Here is a 22,916-nt window from a genome sequence, read left to right on the forward strand (position 1 = left end):
TTAACCAACATGTTATCTCACTCCTTTCTTATAAACCTTTATACGTAAAATCTTCCTAGGGCTTTGTTAATTTAAAAATGTCTGTGCACTTGTCTCTTTAATAAGATTAAAGGTATTTTAATGTTAGATTGAAAAACTCTCTGATCTATACAGATTTATAGGTATCAGTAGCCTTTTACTGTCTTAAACATCTCACTTCATCTGTGAATGTCATTTTGGTGACCTCCTTTTAGCAATTACCCATTTTTTTGGTTATTAATTTCCCAGGCAATTGGAATAGTTAATAGTTTCTTCCTTCAAGTAAATGACACAATTTACAGATCTTTCTTTCCTGGGATATGTGGATAACTGTTCTATAAATGCTAAGTAACATAGACTCTTTCCTTTTTCCTAGAGCTATTTTCAGCTGTAGAATTGAACTGAGTCTGTATTTTCATTTATAGCTCTGGAGGCTTCCTAATTTTTAAATTTTAATAATAGTTTTTTTTTCCCACTGGAACTAAAGATTCAGATGGCAGTACTATTCATTTATTTGGCCATGAATCAAAGTGAAAACAGCAACTCTTCATTTTTTATGTATGGAAATATAATTTTAGTAGTTTTCATTTAGAAGTAATTGTGGAGTATGAGCACTTTCATAGTCTGATGAATAGGTGAAATAATAGTATTTTTCCCATTCCTATCTGTTATTCTATACAATCCATATATAGTTAAGTACAAATTGCATGTTGTACGTTCTGAAAAGCATTGTTAGTTAAATGACTTATGATAAATGATATGTATCTAAACTGATATATTTCATTTTATATTCCCGTTCTATGTGAGACTTATTAACTTAGAAATATTTTTTAACTCCCACTTTAAAGTGGCCCTATCCACTGAGGCCGTGTCCCACATACAACAACTAGAAGGATGTGCAGCTATGACATACAACTATCTACTGGGGCTTTGGGGGAAAATAAGTAAATAAAATTATTTAAAGTGGCCCTGTCCACCCCAAATCATCCATACCTAATTTCCCCCTCCCCTCCAAAACAAAAGAAAGAAAAGAAAATCAGAATTTTGTGGGCATCTCTGCTCTGATGGGACTGATAGAATTCAGTGTAGGAGATCAGAGCTATGAACAAATTGACCTTAGATCTCTGAGGAGAGACACTGCTTTTTTTTGTGGCATTTGTGGAACCTTCAAATCCAGAACAAATACCTGTCCAGACTGCGTTGTAGAATGAGTGTTCTTGTCATTTTTTGTGTGATTCTTGTTCCCTCTAAGTTGAACAATGGCTACAATTTTTTCAACCTACTCTGCTAGGATTTTGATGGGCATTTTTGTTTCCCATATACTGGCTGAGTGCAAAGGAGAGTTTCCTCTAAGCTCTGAAAAGCCAGATATTTTACTTAGATTTCCGACTCTGAAAAGATACCATCCTTGACTCAGAATCTAAAAGCATTTTATGTGCCTTCAGAGACTTTCCAAGTTGCATTTTACCTGTGTGATTATATGGACAAATTCAAGAATCACCCTTCAGTATTGTTTTCTTGAATCAGTAACTGGTTTTAAAACCCATCATGTTTTGTTTGTCCTGCTTTTGGCAGATGAACTACTTTGCTAGGTAGTTTATAAGTGAAGTTGACCAAATCCCTTTGATCTTTGGGAGGATGACATCTGTTGTTAGGTGGAAAGTCTCTTTGTCCTTTGAAGTAACACTGGAGAATGCATTGTACTAATGATTGTTGTGCTGTCTTCTCTTGCTGTGGTTAATAGTAATCATCTCTTTTCCTTCCCCTCCCCTGCTACTTCTTTCCTTTTCTTCCCTGTCTTCCCATGTACTTTTTGAATTTATTAAACTGGCCTATATATTTTTTCCTTGCTTTCCTTTTTTTTAATTTTGTGATCTCCTGCCCTACTCTGTCTTCCCCACTTGCTTGGGTTCCATGTTGCTAGTTTTTATGTTCGCACGCTCATTATCACCCTTTTTTGTACTTCAAATCCCAGCAGCTGCCCAGCCAGGTGCCCGAGCACAGCCCTGTGGTTTATGGGACTGTGGAGAGCTCTCATCTTGCTGCCAGCACCCCTGTCACTGCACCTAGCGACCAGAAGCAAGGTTTGTGTATGACTGTTTTCCTCCCTCTTATCTTTAGTCTTTTTTAAATTAATTACATTACCCTTAGCATTTAAGAGTAAGAATAAAATATCTGGGGATTATTTAGATGCCCATTTTTAAACAAAGCTTCGAGATGGAAAATCAGTGTTCTACCTCTAGGAAAGTAAAGAGGGGTGATTAGTAAAAGGTTTTTGTACATTTTATTAATGTCTGATTGTCAATATATATTTATAGGTAAAAGCTTAGCTGCCTTAAACTTTTTTTGCAACAAGGTTGGGGGGAATAAATCCAAGTATATATTGCTTTACAAGAACAGCACAGTTTTATTTATATATTCAACATACTCCTGTGTACCTTGCTATTTTTAAAAACAAAAATTGTTTCTTCTTGTAAGTTTGGCTTCTGTGGCCACAGTTGGAGATAGTTCTGAGTTCAAATTCTGACTCCATCATGCACTAGCTATTTGGTCTTGATAAGTCATTATGCTGTGTATCTTAAATTTCTTCACTTACAGAATGGAATAAAGAAGACCTACCTCACAGGGTTGTTGTGGGGACATGCCTAGCGTATAAAAAACGCTAAGTAAATTATAGCCATTATTATTGATGTAGAATCATACTAAGGTCTCTACTCCTATTGACCTTGAACCTGAAGTGCCAAATGTTTGTTGAAATAAATACACATGTTGTCTTTTGGATTATATATAGAAAACTTTAAGGGAAATCTCGTGCCAGAAAGTGGGATATCACAGTCTCTCTTTCTTTTCTGCTAAATCCAACTTAGCTCAAGTTGGGAGAAAATTCTCACTAGGCACAGGAGGAAGCAAATGACTTTGAGCATGCTCTTATAATGTTTCTGACTTCATTCTAAGAATGAATAGAAATCATAATCTGTTTTCTATTTTCTTGAATTATTCATTCCTTTAAACTCCTTAATATTCTATGGCTGGTTGTTATTAAATATACTTTTTAAAAATTATTCTTAAGGGCTGGCCCGGTGGTGAAAGCGGTTAAGTGCACGTGCTCCACTGCGGCAGCCCGGGGTTCGCTGGTTTAGATCCCGGGCGCGAACCGACACACCACTTGTCAAGCCACACTGTGGCGGCGTCCCATATAAAGTGGAGGAAGACGGGCATGGATGTTAGCCCAGGGCCAGTCTTCCTCAGCAAAAAGAGGAGGATTGGCAGATGTTATCTCAGGGCCGATCTTCCTCAAAAAAAAAAATTATTCTTTAAAAACCGTTTGGGAATTGGCACATAAGTGGAGATATTTAATATTATTGGTTTTTTACTAGGCTGCAAGTTAATCCCACTTATAAACTTCTGATGTATGATTTCAATGTTTTTTATAGCATACAAAAATAATGTGTTTTTCCCCTTGAGTATTAAGGAGCCTGCTAAGGCCGGCCCCGTGGCTTAGCAGTTAAGTGCACGCGCTCTGCTGCTGGCGGCCCGGGTTCGGATCCCGGGCGCACACCGATGCACCGCTTCTCCGGCCATGCTGATGCAGCGTGCCACATACAGCAACTTGAAGATGTGCAACTATGACATACAACTATCTACTGGGGCTTTGGGGGGAAAAAAAAAGGAGGACGATTGGCAATAGATGTTAGCTTGGAGTCGGTTTTCCTCAGCAAAAAGAGGAGGATTGGCATGGATGTTGACTCAGGGCTGATCTTCCTCACGGGAAAAAAAAAAAAAAAAAAGGAGCCTGGTAAACTTGAACAGAGACAAGTCTTGTATTGTATTTGTTTTATAAAATAGGTTTAGGCCAAAAGATAGATAACAAACCCTAACCTGGCATGCTTCTAAAAATTACACTGTCAAACACTTCTTTTCAGCATTGTTCACACTTGGAGAATCATACATGCTTAAAGCTAAATTTTTTAATATTAAAGCCGTTCACCTTGTATAGGAGTGCAGTTCGTAGGCATTGTGGAAGACCACTTCCTACCTCCAACGATAAAGCAGTTTTGAGTCAAAGTTTAGAATATTTTCAATCGGAGTGGAAAATAATTTTCAGGATATTCCCTTCAAAACTTTACTTCATTGCTTTTGCATAGTTGTAATCCTTTTGCTAATTAGAATTATGCTAAGCATATTGAATACTTACCATGCAAAGAGGCCTTAAAATAGATCCTCTGTGCGGACGTTGTCTGTAGCTGGGCCACAACATAAAGAATTCATGATATACTTTGTTGATGATAACTCTGACCGGCTAATATTTTTAGATTATGACACACCTTTTGTTATAGTTAGGTCTTGATTTGCAGAAGGAGGAATGCAGAATTCTTGGTTTCTTATCAGTTTTTTATGCTTAGTGGAATTTTGAATAATAAAATCAGCATTTCAGATTTGCTGTATGATATAGATATGGGTAAATTGGAAAACGTTTCAGGTTACCTTGATGAAAAGAAAAACTTGAATTTTAAGTATATTTCATAGAGCTTATAAGAAACTCTTTGCGACTACTACTGTCTTCCTCTTAGTACCAACTATTCTCCAGAAAAGTCAGTAATTTTAATTTTCTATTTCTGATTCTGCCCATAGCTTGCCAATAAATATATAGAATAGTTTTCAGAGTAGTTTTTTTTTAACAAAATGTGTGTAATTCAGATAACTTTGGAAAGGGCTCACCATTTTTCAGAGGATTTTTTAAAGAAAATTTAAACTTTTCTTTATAGCTATAAATTCCTTTTGAAATTAAAGTAGAATGTTAAAATTCACTGTTTTCAAAGATGCTAATATTACCCCCGGGATCGATAGATTCTGCATTCTACAGTCAGATTGGTTTTTCTCTCTGAATGGAAATGTCATTTTTGAGGGTTTGCACTGCGTAACAGAATCCCATATTAGCCCCACCAGCTTGATTCACCTAAATACTTCTTTTTCCATAAGGCTTTTTTTTTCGAATTGGAAGAATGTGGGATTTGAAATTATTTTCAGGTTCCAGCACTTGCTAGTTATATGACCTTCGACCTATGATCTCTAAAATCTCTGATCTCTAGAATCCTCAGTTTCCCCATCTGTAAAATACGATCATAATAGTTTCTGCCCCAGTGGTGGTTGTAAGAATTAAAGGACACTGTGTATGTATAGTATTTCAACCAGTTCCTGGCACATAATAAGTGCTTAATAAATGTTAGCTGCCATTATTAAGCTTCTGGTTTTCTCAGAGTTAGTTTTTGATGTGAACAGCTAGAATGGTTACATGAATGAAGACCAAGGTTCCAGGGAAATATTCCATTTCCCATTTGTTTGGTACTTTATAAAGACATAGAGAATACCTCAACTTGGTTTTTAGAGAGAAAAACTGTTGAATGAATTAAGATCTTTGGTGTTGATGGTCTATAGACACAGCTTAAATGATTGTTTGATGTTCTTTGAGAAATGGCATTCAGCCCAATGTACTGAGGATATGGTATGGATAATTAAATTCAGATAAGTTATTTGTGCTTTCGTCTTCATGACTTTTGAAAGCACTTGGTGTAGAGTAGGTATTCAGTGAGTGGTATTCTGCTGTAATTCAACCATTTATAGCAGTGTAGCTCAATTAGTGAACTTTTGGCATTTAGGACAGGACTATTCTCTGTCAAGTGAGACTATCCTTCAAATTGCAGGATGCTTAGTCTCTGCCCGTTAAGTGACATTAGCATCTTCTCAGTCACATGAGGCTCAAGACAATGAAAAGGCACCCATCAAGGTGGTAGCTTCTACTGCCATAGGAGAATTAAAGAGAGCAGTTTTTTTCCTTCTTCTTTCCTATGTGATATTTATTATAGAAACTACAGATAAGCAGAAAGAAAAAATATCCATTTCATTATCCAGAGCCATTGTTAATAAACTGTAAATTCCAGACTTTCCCATATGCATATATATTAGTATTATGTATTTTTTTAAGTTAGAAAGTTAGGTTTATGCTCCACATACACTTTTGTGCCCTGCTTTTTAAAAAACATATCTTTTATTATAAATAACTTTCCATATCATTAAATACTCTTTTAAAAGCCTATTTTAAATGATTGCATAATATACCATTAGATGCCCAGGCCATCATTTCTTTGATAAATCCCTTGTTGTTAGACATTTAGTCTATTTCCCTTTTTTTTTTTGCTATTATAAATATTGTTGCCTTAAATATTCCAGACCTCTATCTTTGCTCACTCTTGCATAATTATTTCCTTAGAAAAAATTCTTAAAGATGGAATTCCCATAGATTCCTAAAGATAGCCAAATGGTATAAACATTTTTAAGGCAGTATGTTAGATTTCAAACTATCATGGCTCTGCAAAGTATGCTCTTAATATAAAAATTCTTAGATAAAAATGAATGTTCTTTATTTAGATCTACTGTATTCTTTTCAGATTTCTGTATGAAAGCTTTAATGAATGAATTAGAGGACTTTTATTTCACAATGAGGGGCTCTCAAAGTAATTAACTTTGTAATTTTCTTCATAAATGTTTGATTTTTCTCAAGAGTATATAGAAGTTTTAGTCCCAGGTCTGCTTTTGTTTTGTTTTTTTTAGTATCACAAATTTTATTTCCTGAAATTAATAATTGAATCAACATACTCTTATTAGATTGTTAGAGTTATCATTTTCTGTCATTTAATTTACTGCATCTTGGCTTCCTTCAGTGGTCATAAAGGGTGATATTCTGATGTGCTTTCGCAGTAGTATCATGTAATCTGGGTGACTCGTGTAGCAGTTACTCCAGTGAGTTGGAAATTATTTTCATCAGATATGTTAGTAAATACATATTTATTGTATATGTCTTATATATAATACATATAATAGACATTTCTTTGAAATATTTTTGTCTCTTGTTCTGGCAATTTAGTCTGAGGGATTTGGCAGTGAGAGCCTATATTGATCTTATTTTTTCACTACAGTAAATAGACAGAGTTCAATTTAAGAAGCACTGGCCTCTACGCCCGTAAATTAAAGTGACTTTTAAGGCCAGTAAAAGTCGTTGCAGTGAATGAATTAGCCTTTAACAGCTTAATGGTAATATTTACCATCTGTTTATCCGATTTACAGAGCATATTTTCTTTGACAGACTCAACTACAATTTATTGTAAAGGCTCATTTTCACCGATACATAAAGATTTCTGGCAGAGAGAGTAAAGTCCCTTTCAGTTTACATTGTCTTTTAGTAGTGCTTAAAATTTTTGTTTATGTTTAATGAACATACTCATGAGCATCTGTTTTTCTGATGGAGCCTATTTATCATGCTAAGGAAGCACAAGGCTGGAAACCAGTCTAAATCTCCTTTGGTTTCATCCTCCCAGGGATGAATCACATGCCAGTTTACCTGGAACTTTAAAATATGGAAATTTTCATGAATTAGAGTTCCTTACATTTTTCAGGTGCCTTTATTATGATTATCAATTTCTCTCTCTCTCTCGCTTTCATTCTTTCTCTGTCTTTACAGACACACATTTTATTTGTATTCTCAAATATTTCAGACATATATGTTGTGTTCTTTTTTATTGGACTTGATTTTCTGAATATAAAGAATTTTTTTTTTACTGTTGGAGATAAAAGATAAATTTCCATTTTTATACCTTCACATTACTGCCGGTTATATGCCTCTTCTTTCTTTCTTTCTTCTTTTTTTTTTTTTTTTTTTTTGCTGCGGAAGATTCTCCCTGAGCTAACATCTGTTGCCAATCTTACTCTTTTTGCTTGAGGAAGATTCGCACTGAGGTAACATCTTGCCAGTCTTCCTCTCTTTTGTATGTGGGTCACCGCCACAGCATGGCTGCTGACGAGCAGTGCAGGTCTGCACCCAGGAACCGAACCCTGGGCCACCAAAGCAGAGCACACCAAACTTAACCATATGCCTCTTTTGAAAAATGAAAGTTAATTTCTAAATGAATTTTTATCTTCAGGAACTTGATTTCACTGATAATAAATTTCATTGATAATAAATGAAACTGTGATAGTTTCTCTTAAAACAGAGCTTTTTATATAAGTAATATGTGTTCTTTATAAAAATTCCCTCAAATGCAGAAATATAGAGAATAAAAAATATCACTCTATAATAATTTAATCTACAATTATTTGCTCTTGAACTGTCCTGTCACTATAGTGTATTTTTGGTAGAAAAATTTTCTACAGGGAACAAGATATAGTAGAGATAAAGGTCTCTCTACCTTAAAGAAAAGCCCCACTCTCATCTCAAGAATGGTTTAGCTTTAGTTTTGATGAACTTGTTCCTCATTGTATTCTTGACATAATCATCTGGTGAGTTGATTCCTTCTCTTACTCCAAAATAAATTTTATATGTATTGGAGATCAAGTAATAGTGGTTGTAATTAGAAAAGACAATATGACGATATTTGTGGAGTGGCATAATAACATTTTGGTCTCTCTTCTGCTGCTCATCATTTATGGTAAGAGATAAAAGAATTGGCAATAATACAATATAACCTCTTATCCAAAAATTATTCTTAAAACTCTTTTATTTTTTTTTCCCAGAAGAGAAGCCAAAACCAGATCCAGTGTTAAAGTCTTCTCCAGCGCTTAGGCTAGTCCTTAGTGGAGAGAAGAAAGAACAACCAGGCCAGACATCTGAAATTACTGCAGTAGAATCCATACCAGAGCTTCCTCTGCCTCCATCACCTACCACTGTTTCTCCAGTTGCTCAAAATACAATTGCTTCCCCCACTTCTGCTGCTCTTAGTAGCCAACCGATATTCACCACTGCTATAGATGACAGATGTGAACTCTCTTCCTCAAAAGAAGACACAGTTCCTATACCCAGCCCCACATGTTGCACAGAAACATCAGATCCTTCACCAACAGATATAATTGATGATGATATATGCAAGAAATCTTGTAGTGTAGCACCTAATGATAGTCCACTGGTTTCTAGTACTAACCTAATTAATGAAATGAATGGAGTTAGTGAAAAATTACCAGCCACGGAGAGCATTGTGGAAATAGTAAAACAGGAAGTATTACCATTGACTCTTGAATTGGAGATTCTGGAAAGTCCCCCAGAAGAAATGAAAGTGGAGTGTGTCTCAGCTCCCATCACCCATTCCACAGTTCCTTCCTTTTCTCCGTCTCCTCCAACTCCTCCAGTTTCTCCTCCTCTCATACCAGTCATTGTTCCTGCTGCTGCCGCTAATGTTAGTACTGCTAGTGGTCCCACCGCAGTCCAGAGAGTCTTAGAAGACGACGAGAGTGTAAGAACTTGCCTTAGTGAAGATGCAAAAGAGATTCAGAACAAAATAGAGGTAGAAGCAGATGAGCAAACACAAGAGATTGTGGATTCTCAGAACTTAAGTTCAAGAAAGAGCCCTGTCCCAGGTAAGCTGTTCTGCCATTAATTATCCTATGCTTTGCTGAACATGAAAAAGAAGGAGTGTTTGAGTTATTTTTTAATTGGCTACTTTCCTTGACTTCTAGAAACATCAAATGAATGCTGAAATTCCTAGTCTGATTTCTTCAATGGTGTATTTATGTTTTAGTGCAGCCTGCAAAAGAGTTACTCCATTGTCTAAAAATGCAAATGAAATTTCAAATATGCAAAATGCCTCCAAGGTATATGTCTCTGTCCGTGTGTTTTTCGTTTTGGTATTTTTGGCCTCGTTCATATGAATGAGTTCCTCGGTGATTAATTTTGTTGCTTTAGGGGCTGGAAACCAATTAAAACTAGCATGGTCCATGGTCCCTATTCATATCTTCCCAGAATTTTAAGACCCAGTCAATCCTAAACTTAAGGGAACTCCTCTATACCAGACCTCTCCTTTAATCTTGGATTTAGGAAAATAGCAATCAGAATGTCAAAGGTTTATAACTAGTTCTGAAAAATAAAAGTGCCCTTTCTGATTAACTCAGAGATAAGTTTAATACTCTTCCACTTTATCTTTTAAATTTTCATTTTTCCTGTAATATTAATTTTATCATTATTATTTTATCATTAGTATTATCAAAGTATTATATTCTTCCCAATTTGAAATTATTTCTTTTTAATGTAGCATCACCTAAGGATATTAGGAACTAACCATTTTTTATAATTTTAATCAGAAGTTGCCTAAAGCTTATCAACTATTCTAGAGTTAACAGCCATAAGAATATGGCTTTTAACAAGTCAGCATAGGCCTTCTTGTGCAACATTGCCCTGCACTGTATAATTTGCTCTCAGTATACCTGTCAGGTTAAGTTAGGCCACTTGACAAATGAGTCCTCCCCCAGGAGTTGATCTAGATATGCACTGGGGAGGTTTTAGTCACCGAAATCTTCAATATTTACTGTTTATTTTGAGCTGTCTGATAGGGAAGCTTGACAAATCAAAAACCTGATTCCTACTTTAAGATATGGCTTTCCCACTCAACTCAGTTCCTGAGGCAGTTTCCTCCTGAATGTCTGTGGAAGGTGTCTGGTTCCTTGGGTCGGTAGAATATCTAGTTCAACGTAGTGAACCAGAGCAGAAAAGCAGACAGTGCAGGGCAGTTGGGACGGGGAGAAATTTGTCATACATGTTTGTAAATCACCTGTTTCCTCAACAGACTAGCCTCCATTGGCATCAGTATTCATAGTGCCATTACTATTTTAGGAACCTTCTTCCTTGGTGGGGCGATGACCTGGGGCTTTTTTTGTCAGTCGCTCTTTGAAAAAACAATCTTAGTTTTGGTGTGGCTACAGGTGAATGAATGCCCCCTAAAGAACACTTGTTTGTTGGAGAACAGTAATTTGTTTGACCCTTCATTGTTACTTTTCATTTACCCACCTGTGAGTTGTCATTCAACAACTAGTGATGTGGTAGTTCCAAAAACAGGAGAAGCTATTGAAGATAAATATTTTAAAAACATCAAAACAAATAACAGAAAGAAAAACAAAACAATCATAAGGAATACAAGTCAAAGATACAAACCATGCCTCAGAACTGAAATAAGTGTAAAGCAAGACCCTGTACCAAAGCGTACTTCCACTCATCCCTGATATTTCATTTTTCTTTTAAGCATTTGTCACTTAGGTGGCCTGATATTGCAAGACAGCGCCCAGCGATAAATGGACCGACAAACAGATTTTGGGGTTAAATAATTTTCATACCCTGGCACTCTTGGAATTAGTAAATCACCAGCAACTTAGTATAAGAATATAGATTCTTCAGCAGTAAACCAGAGGAAAGCTAGAAGAGAACTTTTTGCATGATTAGGGATGAGGTAGAGGTTGGTGATGTCGGGAAGTAAAGTTTCTTGGCATTTTTTTAGTTTCATGATTTTTTTAACCTATGAATGTATTTTAAGGAACTGGAAGTTCTGTAATTTCCCTTTATATCTTACACTCTTCAAAGTCCAAAGTAAATGAACCTCAAGAACCCATGTAACTCTAGCATTTTTTAAATTATAATATACCTAGCATTAAATTATGCATGTACCAGAAACATTCAGGACCATCTCATTTCTGTACAAGTATTTTTAATGTTGTTGCCACAAAAGTTAACAATGAAAATTTAAATTACCAGCATTTTTTAAAGGTATATCCACCTGAAGTTGTCATATTCGTAATGACTACAATCTTTCTTGTACTTTGTTATTTACTATACCTTGTTTACTTTGAGAGGTTATTAAATCGTAACAATTTGGTTTGGATATCAGTCTTCTGTTGTTGACTTTTGAGAATAGTTGTTACTGTCTCTGCCTGTGGATGAAACACTTTAAGCTGGCTTCAGAAACCATTTATTTGCTTTTGACAGGTGTGATGTGTAAAAATACACAGTAGTTGGTATAGAGATACTTGTTTAAAGCAGTAATTAAAGTCAGACTTTAAGGATATTGTCCCTTCTTTTACTTCTGTTGGAAAACATTTTCTTGCAGCTATTCTAGATCACATTTCTGACTGGAGCAAAATGTAGCAATTATGGATGCCTAGGTGTTGAGGAGCAAGCCCTGTAAAATGAGAATTGTGTGTATTTATCTTCAGTGTACTCTGAAAAGCCTCAGAGATGGGCCAGACTTTTTACTTGAATCATTACTTGATTCATACAGTCACTTCAATAATTAAATGTGCAAAAATCTGTATTAATTGGATGATTTCTTGAAGTCTTAGGAATTTTTATTATGTTTTCTATATACTTGATATGGAAGAAAAGAGAGTTTTAGAACTTGTGGAAAAACCTTCCCCAGTCATCATCCACAAATTCATTTTGTGCAATTTCCTGAGTGCATATACTGTGTAACATGGACACTATGTAACATGAACTTTCCCCTTTTTAAAATATTAGTGACTTCTTTTTTTATCTCTTTGGTATAAAACTGTTATTTGAAATTCTTTTGGTGGAAGGAGGTTTCTAATATTTCTATTTATTTTGTCTTCTGGCTCTTGCTCATAGTGCATTGTTTCTTTTTATGTTTTATAAATTTGTTTTATGAGCTCATCTTCAGCTAAACTTTCCTGGATGTAGACTGAGGGCAAGTCCTCCCAAAGCAGGTATGTGTTTACTGTATTTACCAATGTCCTGGGGAAAGCATTAGCTGGAACTTAATTGAGTCTAATGTCCTAAACCTACTTTCATACCCCAAACAAAATGTGAAGGCATTCCTTGTGGATACTAATTTTCAGGATGACAGCACTCCCTCTCTGCCTAGCCAAAACCAAACATCATTCCTTATCATTATTCTGTGTTCTGTTTTATTGTTTTAGCTATCTTTTCATTGAGGCTGTCCCTCTATTAGGAGTCTCAGGGCGTTTTGTGAGAATCTCAGTTCCAAATCCTCACTTCGCAGGGATCCAAGATCTATCTCCCACATGGGTGTTAAAATGTGAACCCCTTGGGCACAGAGACTAGCACAGCACCCACACCCCAGTGGTGTAGTAGCTGCAGCAGGAGCAGCAACTGACCTTGCTCATGTGGCTTCCAGGAGTGTCCCGCATGGTTTTGGAAGCTCAGTTAAGGTTGAGGGAGGGTTTCCAAATTCTGTAGGTTGCAAGATGGGGGGTTTATTTCGCAAATGGAGATGTGATTGTATGTTTTGGCAGATGTCAATAAAATACTGATGCATACAACCCAATCAAATTGGTGTTTTCTCTTTTGGTTTCAATTTACTTCAGTGTAAAAGGAGCATACTTTAATTCAGGGAAAAATGTTTTAATAACCTTTGATTTATTCTCACCTGTGAGAATATTGAAAGTACTTTAAAAGAAATAAAATATAAGTAAGCATAAAACCAGAGAAATAAAAGTCTTTCAGTTTGGGTAGACTAACCTGAAAAACACTCATTTTTAAAACTGTGGTCTGAAGATCAGCAGCAGGGATAGAGAATTTGAAATTCTTGTCTTTGCTTAACTTACACCTCCTAAGAAGTATTTGAAATATCCCTGGAAGATTTAGTTGCTGGGACCAAAAATAGATTACCAGTGGTTTGAGTGTCCTACAATCCTAATCCCTCCCCTAATGTGCACCCTTATAATTTAACTCCTTAGATTTTTCTAGAAAAATATGTTCTGGAAGCTTGGGAACAGGACTTCTTACATGTTCCTGGTTTCATGTCATCTATCAAAACCAGCAGAGCAATCCTAAAGCAAGGACCCTTGGCTCCCTTTTTCAGAGGCTTGTGTCTGAATGATCCTTGGGAATAAGTAAATTAAAATTAGTAGTTTCTCCACCTTGTTTGTAAAAATATTTTCAACAAAGCTGCCTAACATGTACATTTCTGCCATGTCATTCCTACTTTCTTGTTGCCTTCCACAGTGAAATCTTAAGCATTTTCTGGAGAATACTGGTGCTGGGTCAAATTCTGTCTTTCATGTGCTACAGAATGAGCCCAGACACCTGATGGTGGAGTTTGCTAACAGGCTCAGATGCCAGGCCTTCTGGCAATCACCTTGCATAGTTCCTCCTTGCCGCTTCATATGGTATACACTTCCCCGCTATTTACAGTAGGTCCTTTTTTGCAACATGAACCTTGAAATTTCATTCATTGGATGTTAATTAACTTAGTCATACATATCTCCATGAATAGACATAGATTCTTTGTTTTGAATTTAGCCCATTTTCCCCAGATGTAGTAATTAATCTACCTCCAAAAGAAACCAATGTACTTTCCTGCTTCCAGACAGGGTAATCCGGACAGTTTAGGGGAATAGTATTCTCTTTCAGGCAAAAGAGAGCTCTCTTCAGGAAAACCTAGTCTTGCTAAAACCCTTCCCTTTCTCCAATATCCATCTTCACCTTGCACACAGTAGTCTTGAGAACTGTTTCCAATATCTTTGACAAGATAATTTTCCCAACTAATGCAGAAAAATGTCCAAAATGCATTTCCTTCAATATATGTCTTTTTTCCATTTTCTATTGCTGTATGAATAGTACTTGGTAGTTTAGTTGCAGTGATAATAAAGCTATTATACTTTATGTTTAAAAGCCTTTTCTCAGGCATCTCAAGTATTAATCCTATGATTTAAGCAGTTATTCCTGAGATACAATTATTCCTATCCAGCTGATAACAAAAATAAGCCATGGAGTGGTAAATTGGGTTTCTCAGGGTTACGGGAAGAGTTAGAACCCAAGCCTTCATTTACCTCATGTTTCTATTATTCTTTCTAACATGCTTTCCACATTGATATATAAAGTTCTTTTAATATTTTCAAGATTTAGGGATTATACCTTTATGCATGTGACCCAGGTTAAAAGGGAGATGTGAAAGCCCACCTGCTTCAACCACACTGGTTGATGAGGGTGTCCTATGAGTCAGTCATTGTTCTGGGCGCTTGAGATTCATGGATGAAGAATCCAAAGTCCTGCCCTAGTTATATGTTAGTAAGTTTTAAGTGCTATAAAAATAATCAAGCAGGGGAAGGAATGCTGGAGGGGCAGCAGGCTGTAGTACTTAAATGATCCGAGTTGTAGGCCTCAGCAGAAGATGAGATTTGAGCAAAGATGCAGGAGGATATTTGAGCTATGCTCTTACCAAAATCTGTGATTTTTTTTCTATCCCTTTTTCCTTTTGAGAAATAGTGCTATACCCCATCTTCTCTGTTCTTAAATTTCAGTAGTCAGAGCACTGCTGGACAAGATCACACCACTGTGAATGTAAGTGCCTCTACAAATTCACGCTTTCCTTCTCCAGCCATTCCTTTTATGACCTTCCTGTTGTCAAGTCCTGTGCTCAGCCCAACCCTCCTCACCCTTATCAGATGACCTTGTGTCTCTTTGTTTAGAAAATCAAGTGCATTGAATATGCCTTTGTCAGCCTTCTGTTGGAGCTACAAACCTGTCTCTATCCGAACTTTCATTGGTCTTTTTCAGTTGTCCCTTGTAGTCTCATATATATATTCACTGCCTCTCCACAGACTTCTGTCTTACTGTAAATATGCTGAAGTCTCTCTTAGACCAAAAACACTCTCTTGAGTCCTACATGTCCATTTAGCTACCATTTAAACTCTCTCTTCTTCTTTTCACCCAGACTTCTCAAGAATAGTCTACCGTTTCTGTTTCCACCCTGTTCACTATTCAACTAGTATAATCTGATTTATGCTCCCAACATGCTAGTTGAACTTCCCTTAGCAGGATCGCTACTGGACATAAGTTTTTCTTATTGGTCTTTTTTACTGAATTTAACACTATTGATCACTCTCTCCTTTTTTACTTTTTTAGTTAGATTTCTTGAGTATAGTTTATATGCAGTAAAATGCACTCTTTTTAAGATTCATTTCTGTGAATTTTGAAAGACACACAAGGTCATGTAATCACCTCCACAGATAAAATATAGAACATTTCTATCACCCAAAAAAATTCCTTCATATTTGGATGATGTTCTAATTCTGTTTTTATTCAACACATTCTTCATGGGTGATTTCATCTACTCTAGTGATAGATGGCTCCCAATGGTATATGCTAATGACTTGCAGATTTTTATCTCCATCCCAACTTCTCTTCTGAGCTTCAATCTTTTATTTCCAATGGCCTGCCGAATATCTCCACTTGGAAATCCCAGTCATCTCAGATTCAACATGTCCACTACCAAACTAATCACCTGTTCCCCTGAACCAGTTCCTTTATCTCAGTTAGTGGCACTGGCTTTAATTAAGCTAAAATCCTGAGGCCGCTGTTGATGGGCTTCTCTCTTGAGTGATTCTTCTTTCCCATACAGTCATCATTTAACAGGGTTCTCTGCGTTTACCTGATATGGTTGTTGAATTTGTCCCCTCCTCTTCATTTCCTTCTACCATCGCCTTAGACCTTCACTTGCGCGTGGATGCTTCTCATTTCCCTGGCTACAGTTTTGCCCCCCTTCAAGTTCATTCTCCACCAGCCAGTCATCTCTGTAAAATATAGATCTGGCCTTATCACTCCTCCTTCACATTTCTGCTTAAACCTTTTAGGGTGTGGGGTGGCAGTGAGGGATGTTCACCTTCAAGATAAATTCCAAGCTTCTCACTTTTTACTACAAGGTCGTCGTCTTATATTTAGATATAGCAGCAATCTTCTGCATATATATGCATAGGATCTGAATGTAGCTTTTCATGTATTTGGTTAATCTGAACACTAGCAGTAAAGTGTAGTAATCAGGATCAAGGCAACAGTGTCAGACGCTCCTGAGTCTTGGTGTTTCCCCTTGTCTATCTCTGTGACTTTGGGCAAGTTTCTTAACCTCTCTGAGTCTTTTTTCTCATCCAGAAAATCAAAATAATGATAGTATTTACTTCACAAAATTGTAATGAAGAGGAAATGTGATGTATGTAAGGCACTTAGCACAGTGTCTGACACATACTAAGCACTCTATAAGTGTTAAATATTATTAATACTTCTATTTTCAGCTAGTCTTAAGGGCCCAAATGTTCCCTTTGAACTGTACTAATATTACACAGAAGAAATGGGTGTTGTGATCTCTGCCCTTAGGAAGTTATGTTCCAAAGAAGAGAAGCTCAAGATGATACCATCTGAAAAGCTATTAATTAAGTCCTGGGCATGAGATGGTAGACAATCCCTTAGAGTAGTCCCTGTGCATGTATAACTTTGATTAAAGGCTTTTGTACCTGTTATGTCATTTAGTCTTCACAGTGGTCAAACACATCTCAAGGAGACTTCTGCCGTCATTTGGAAGGGAGAAGGTCTGCTTAGAACAGTGAATTTTAAGGAGAGTCTGTACCGTTGAAAACCTTAAGGCATCCATTAAAGTAGAGGATAGTAATAATATTATTAACTTCCTGTTTAGGTCCGGAGTAGAAAATTAGGAAGAAAGGCAAAGAGAAAACTAAAAGGAATGGGGAAAAAATGAATAGGACAGCCAAAAAGTGGAAACAATCCAAATGTCTATCAACTGATGGATGGATAAACTAAATGTGTGTGTATAAAATATGGAATATTATTCAGCCATGAAAAGGAATCAAGTACTGACGCATGCTACAACACGGATGAACTTTGAAAACATGCTGAGTGGGAAACTCACAAAAGAACACTTATTGTTATGATTCCACTTATATTAAATGTCCAGAATAGGCAAAGCCTTTGAGACAGAAAGTAGATTAGTGGTTGCTAGGGGCTGGGGCAAGAGAGTGGAGAGTGAGTACCATTGAGTATGGGGTTTCTTTTGGGGGTGATGAAAATGTTCTAAAGTTAGTGGTGATGGTTGCTCAAATCTGTGAATATGCTATAAACAACTGAATTGTAACTCAATTTAAAGTGGTATAAACCACTTTAAAAAGATGAATTTTATAGTATGTGAATTATATCTCAATAAACTGTTACTTTTAAAAAATAAATAGGACTGCAAGTTGTCGTGCTATCAGCGTCTATATAATGACCTATCAGAGGCATCAGCCAAAGAACTTAATGCTAAAAATCCTAAAGATGGAAATGAATCAGGTTAGGGAAGTTATAGCTTTGAAATTTAGGAAGTAGGTTTCAACCAAAACACCATAATCAACTACTAGACATAGTGGAGTGTTTGCATCCTAAAACTGCAGTGTCTTTTGATGTATTTTATGCCTGAACTGTGTATTATTTTTATTCTTAGTATTTTACCGGTAGATACATCTTACCTGAGCTTGAGAGGGTGTTCTCAGCTAGGTAGTAAATGCACCACTGTCGTAAACATTCTAGGGGCATTGTGTGATGTCACAAATATGGAACACCTGGCTGGGCTGGGAAAGCAAGGTCTTTTTTTTTTTTTTTTTTTTTTTAAAGATTTTTTATTTATTTTATTTTTTCCCCCCAAAGCCCCAGTAGATAGTTGTATGTCATAGCTGCACATCCTTCTAGTTGCTGTATGTGGGACTCGGCCTCAGGTTGGACGGAGAAGTGGTGCCTCGATGCGCACCCGGGATCCGAACCCGGGCCACCAGCATTGCAGCGCGCGCACTTAACCACCAAGCCACAGGGCCGGCCCCAAAGCAAGGTCATTATTTGTGGTTGAAACACATAAGGGATCTGTGTTTTAGAAGTAATGATTGTGTATTTCCTTTGTATGTAACTTAGTTCTTGTATATTTTTGCCTCAGTTAAGCCACCCTTTCTAAGTCCTTCTGCAACTTCTTCCCAGGACCCTTTCAGGCCTTTTGTGTCCTCCCAGCTGTCTATCCCGTTCCTTTATCCATCCATCTGTTCAACCCCCTTTCCTTTCTAGTTCATTTCAGAGACTCTCATATTATTACCTCAGCTACTGCAATTCTCTCTGCTTTGAGACTTTTCTTGAAAAGTACTTTCAGCACACATTTCCCAGAAAAGTCTTCCAGAGAAAATATTATTTCTGGATATATGTGGCGAAGAGTTATATAGAGGTAGAGTTGTTGTTTCAAAGGTATAAGATCTAGGCTCTCAGGTTAGCCTTCAAGGCCCTCTGTTAGTCATTATCTCTCCCTAGCTTTACATTTTTTTGCCAGTCCTCTACACCTGTTTGGTGGGTGCTAATTCCTACCTTGTTGCCTTGATGCTGTCATCTCAATCTAGACCATATTAAAGAATCTGCTCAAAATTTAAGTTTTTCAATATGACTGTCTTCACAAAATTTTCTGTTCTGATAATTCCTTGACTCTTAACACTTAAGTATATTATCTCAATTGGGAATACTTAGAGGGCTTTATGAGTATTGATATATATACATTTTCTCTCTCCAGCTCTCATATACCTTCTTTAAAGATTAGTAAGTCTCTGATTTGTTTTATTATCTCTACAGAGCTTTTATTAAACATTTGTTTACTCATTTAAGCAAATGAATAGATTTTTGTTGGTGTCAGTTTGTTCTTGGTTTGTGTGTGTGTGTGTGTGTGTGTGTGTGTGTGTGTGTTAGGATATCTGGCTAACAAATTAGGTGTATTTAAAATACGCCATACCAGCCTAGTCAGAAAAATTTGTTGTTTTAATAATAATAGCTGTCGTTGATTAAGTGCTTACTGTTTATCAGGTGCTGTTGTATTATCTTCTTTAACTCTCACAACAACCCTATTGTTTTGTTTTACAGAACAGGAGACGGAGGCACAGAGGAGATAATACTTGCTGGAGGTTCTATAGTTAGTAAATGGCAGAGCCAACATTCAAACTCAGCTCCACAGCCAGGGCTTAAAACCACTTCTCTGTATATTGCCTCTCGTGTTCAATATCTTGTAAATAAATCTTAAACTTTAACAATCAAAATTTAAAATCATTTAAAATAATTCTTGCAAAGTAAGACATTCATTTTATATTGAACATGAATATAATATTCACATAAATTAACAGTTGAATGAACAGGTTGATGATGACAGGGGTTCAAAGTTAAATGTACTCACCTTAAATAGCTAATAAGGGACAACAAAAGCACAGAAGGTGTCCTCCCCAGTCCATTAGTTAATGGAAGTCTCCCCCAAGTTCCTGATGATCCAGAATCCATGCATGTAACTAGGCTACTCCCTAGTACCTAGTGCTCCATTTAAAACATAAAAATAGAAAAATAGATAAATAAATAAAAATAAAAATCATTGTTTCTGTGATAGTATTCAGTATTCAGTGAGATACTTGATAACATCCGAAAACTGTTAGAGTTTTTATAACATAATACCATCATTAATAGTTGTCAGTCTTTCAACAATTAACTCATGAGTCCCAGAGCTGTTGTAATTTAAATTACTAATTATTAATTGTTTTTAACATAGAATTCAAACAAGATTTGAGTGATATTTGAAATATTTAGATCAGTATATCTGATCATATAGGGTGACACTCCTTTTGAATTGAGATACTGCACATATTAAAATATTTCATAAATTGCACAAATCACATTGTTAAATCATGTTATAACACCTAAAAGCATAGCTTTCACATACATGTTACCGATGGGGTCTACTCTAATTTTATTTTTTGAATTTTTATTTCTTTATTTTTTTCCCCCAAAACCCCAGTAGATAGTTGTATGTCATAGATGCACATCCCTCTACTTGCTGTATGTGGGACGTGGCCTCAGCATGGCCAGAGAAGCGGTGCGTTGGTGCACGCCCGGGATCTGAACCCGGGCCGCCAGCAGCGGAGCGCGCGCATGTAACCGCTAAGCCACGGGGCCGGCCCTACTCTAATTTTAAACCCATGCCAAGGTGCAAAATACCACGTATAGTATGAAAAAAATGAAAATTCACATTCACACATATAATACACATATTTGATTGCATATACGCCAATATTTTCTATGAGGATAAGTAAGAAATACTTAGTAATGTTTCCTCTGAAGAGAGAGACCTGGGAACAAGACGGGAAGGAGAAAGCTTTTTCACTTTTTCTTCATTTGTTCTGATTTTTTTTGGCCCATGAGTATGAATTTCTGTCATAATTACAACCAAAAACAAGTTTTATTATAAATTTTGCAGCTAAGTTTTTTGAGTCTAATTCAAATGAGAATTATCTTATATAAAACATGGATTCAAAATAGAGTTACCAGTCTGTTTTTGATAATTCCTAATATTCTTCAAGATCCTACCATGCCTCATTTATTATTAACATCAATTACCATTGTGCAGTAATACGAATAGAAAAGTGGAAGTATTTCTCAGAAATTTATTTTTTGTGTGAATTCTTGATACTATTTGTATCAGGTCAATTTTCCATAAAAATAGAGTGCTTAAAAATTTCACTTGTTTGGGTTTAAGTCTTAGTGCTATTCAATTCAACAAACATTTGAGCAACTGTAGTTGGAATAAATAGATGCTGACTTTTTTTCTTCACATTTCAGTAACAGACTGTGGCTCTCAAATTTGAATTTATTTTTAATAAATTGTGACTTAAAATACTTTTGACTACATGTTTTGATCCATATTTTGGGACACAGGGAAGAATATTCAAATTGGGAACTATCATAGAAAACCAAGAAATATGAGTAGCCTAAAGATGGGTCTTTATAATGTACCAAGAGAGAATTTGATATATCCATACTTAACTATTTTTGGTAGAAAATCCAGAATTAAATTGATTAATAGATTGGTTTCATTTGTTCAGGCAATGTTAATTTGTACCTACTATGTAACAGGCCTTCTTCTGACCGCTGGGACTCAGAGATGACTTTTCACTGGGAACTTGATGATCTTGTAGAGAGACAGATGTATAAATATAGGGATGAGTAAGGTAAAGAGGTGAGAGAGTAAGTGATAACATCTGTTAGGGTGTGTTTCATTCCTTATAGTGGTTCCCGCAGATGAATGTTCCAGCACACTCCTCTGAGCTTTGCAAAGCACTGGCAGTGTGGATTCACTGATGATCAGATGGGTTTTATTTTTTCATCAGGGTTTATCTGTTCAAGGCAATGAGCTGTAGTGTTGTATTTAGAGATGGAAAGCACTGAGTAGACAGAAAGATTACTTGTGTTGTAGTCTGTTCTCTAAATTGGATATTTGTGCTGTAGTGATTGACGTTTCTTCATCTGTACTAGATTTATCTTAAATTGCATTTTATTTTGATTGTGGTAGAAGTGGCACAAAAGCATTTATTAAAATGCCTAAGACACTGTAGAAAGAACAGTAAAATATAGTACAGAACCCGAGAAAATTATGCTAATGGTCTCATTGGAGTCATCTTTGTTCTCACTACTGACAGAATTGCATAATGGACTGTTCTCTGCTAAGTTTTTTGGAGCAAACCTTCTATTTAGAGTCACTTTGCCATTTTATTTTCCTAATGACTTGACATACTATGCTGTAGGGCTAACAGACAAACAGCATTTTTCACACTACCCTCACCTGCTTAACCTAACATCCTCTCCTGGTAAAAAAAACAAAAGACAACCTAAATGAAAATAAAGTTGGAATTCAGACAAGAAAGTGCAGGAGCAGGGTAGAGTTGAGAGGCAGGTTATTGTGTGTTGGAAAAATGAGGGCTTTGGAGTGACATCTGTGTTTTAATTCTGGCTCCACCTTTACTCTCTTTCGGATTGGAGCAATTTAGTTAACCTCTCTGTGTTTCAGTTTCCTCATCTCTGAAATGAAAATAATGTAATAGTACTTACCTAACACAAAGAGACTGAACCAGTCTTTGTGGTTGTTATAGAGAGACATTAACCTTGGATTTAGTGTTGATTGCAAGGCATTAATTCATTAACAGATTATCAGTGAGTATCTGCTGTGGGTCAGGTACTGTGTGAGACGCTGGATATGCAAACGAGACCAATAAGATACAGTCTTTATCTTCAAAGGGCTCAAACTCTAATAATGCCTTCTTAACTTGTATCCAAGTCTTTGATTGTGTGGAATAGCAAAGGTACATTTAAGTGGGTTGGTGGTAAAATTTTTAGCACTGGTAGGGCAGGAAATGGTCCTGCTGTTGACCAGAAGGTAGAAACTAAATTTCTAATTTTGATATGCCTCAGAAACTAGAGAAACACATGATCTTAAAGGTTGTGAAGTTAA

At 36.2% G+C, this 22,916-nt stretch overlaps 1 protein-coding gene across 17 annotated transcripts in view; it reads left to right on the forward strand.

Moving 5' to 3' along the window:
* Positions 1-22,916, forward strand: part of EIF4G3 (eukaryotic translation initiation factor 4 gamma 3) — a 351,740-nt gene that overhangs the window by 217,609 nt on the left and 111,215 nt on the right. For 13 of the 17 annotated variants that reach the window (XM_087446641.1, XM_087446643.1, XM_087446646.1 and 10 more), the window contains 2 exons: positions 1,994-2,102; positions 8,584-9,420. In XM_087446641.1, coding sequence (XP_087302767.1) covers positions 1,994-2,102; positions 8,584-9,420 — 946 coding nt within the window. Of the gene's footprint in view, positions 1-1,993; positions 2,103-8,583; positions 9,421-9,519; positions 11,070-22,916 lie in introns of those variants that run through there. The other 4 variants (XM_087446642.1, XM_087446645.1, XM_087446648.1 and 1 more) reach the window with 2 other exon arrangements.

Source organism: Ceratotherium simum, chromosome 22 (genome assembly GCF_057802395.1).
Source record: "Ceratotherium simum simum isolate JZ-2026a chromosome 22, ASM5780239v1, whole genome shotgun sequence".
NCBI lineage: Eukaryota > Metazoa > Chordata > Mammalia > Perissodactyla > Rhinocerotidae > Ceratotherium > Ceratotherium simum.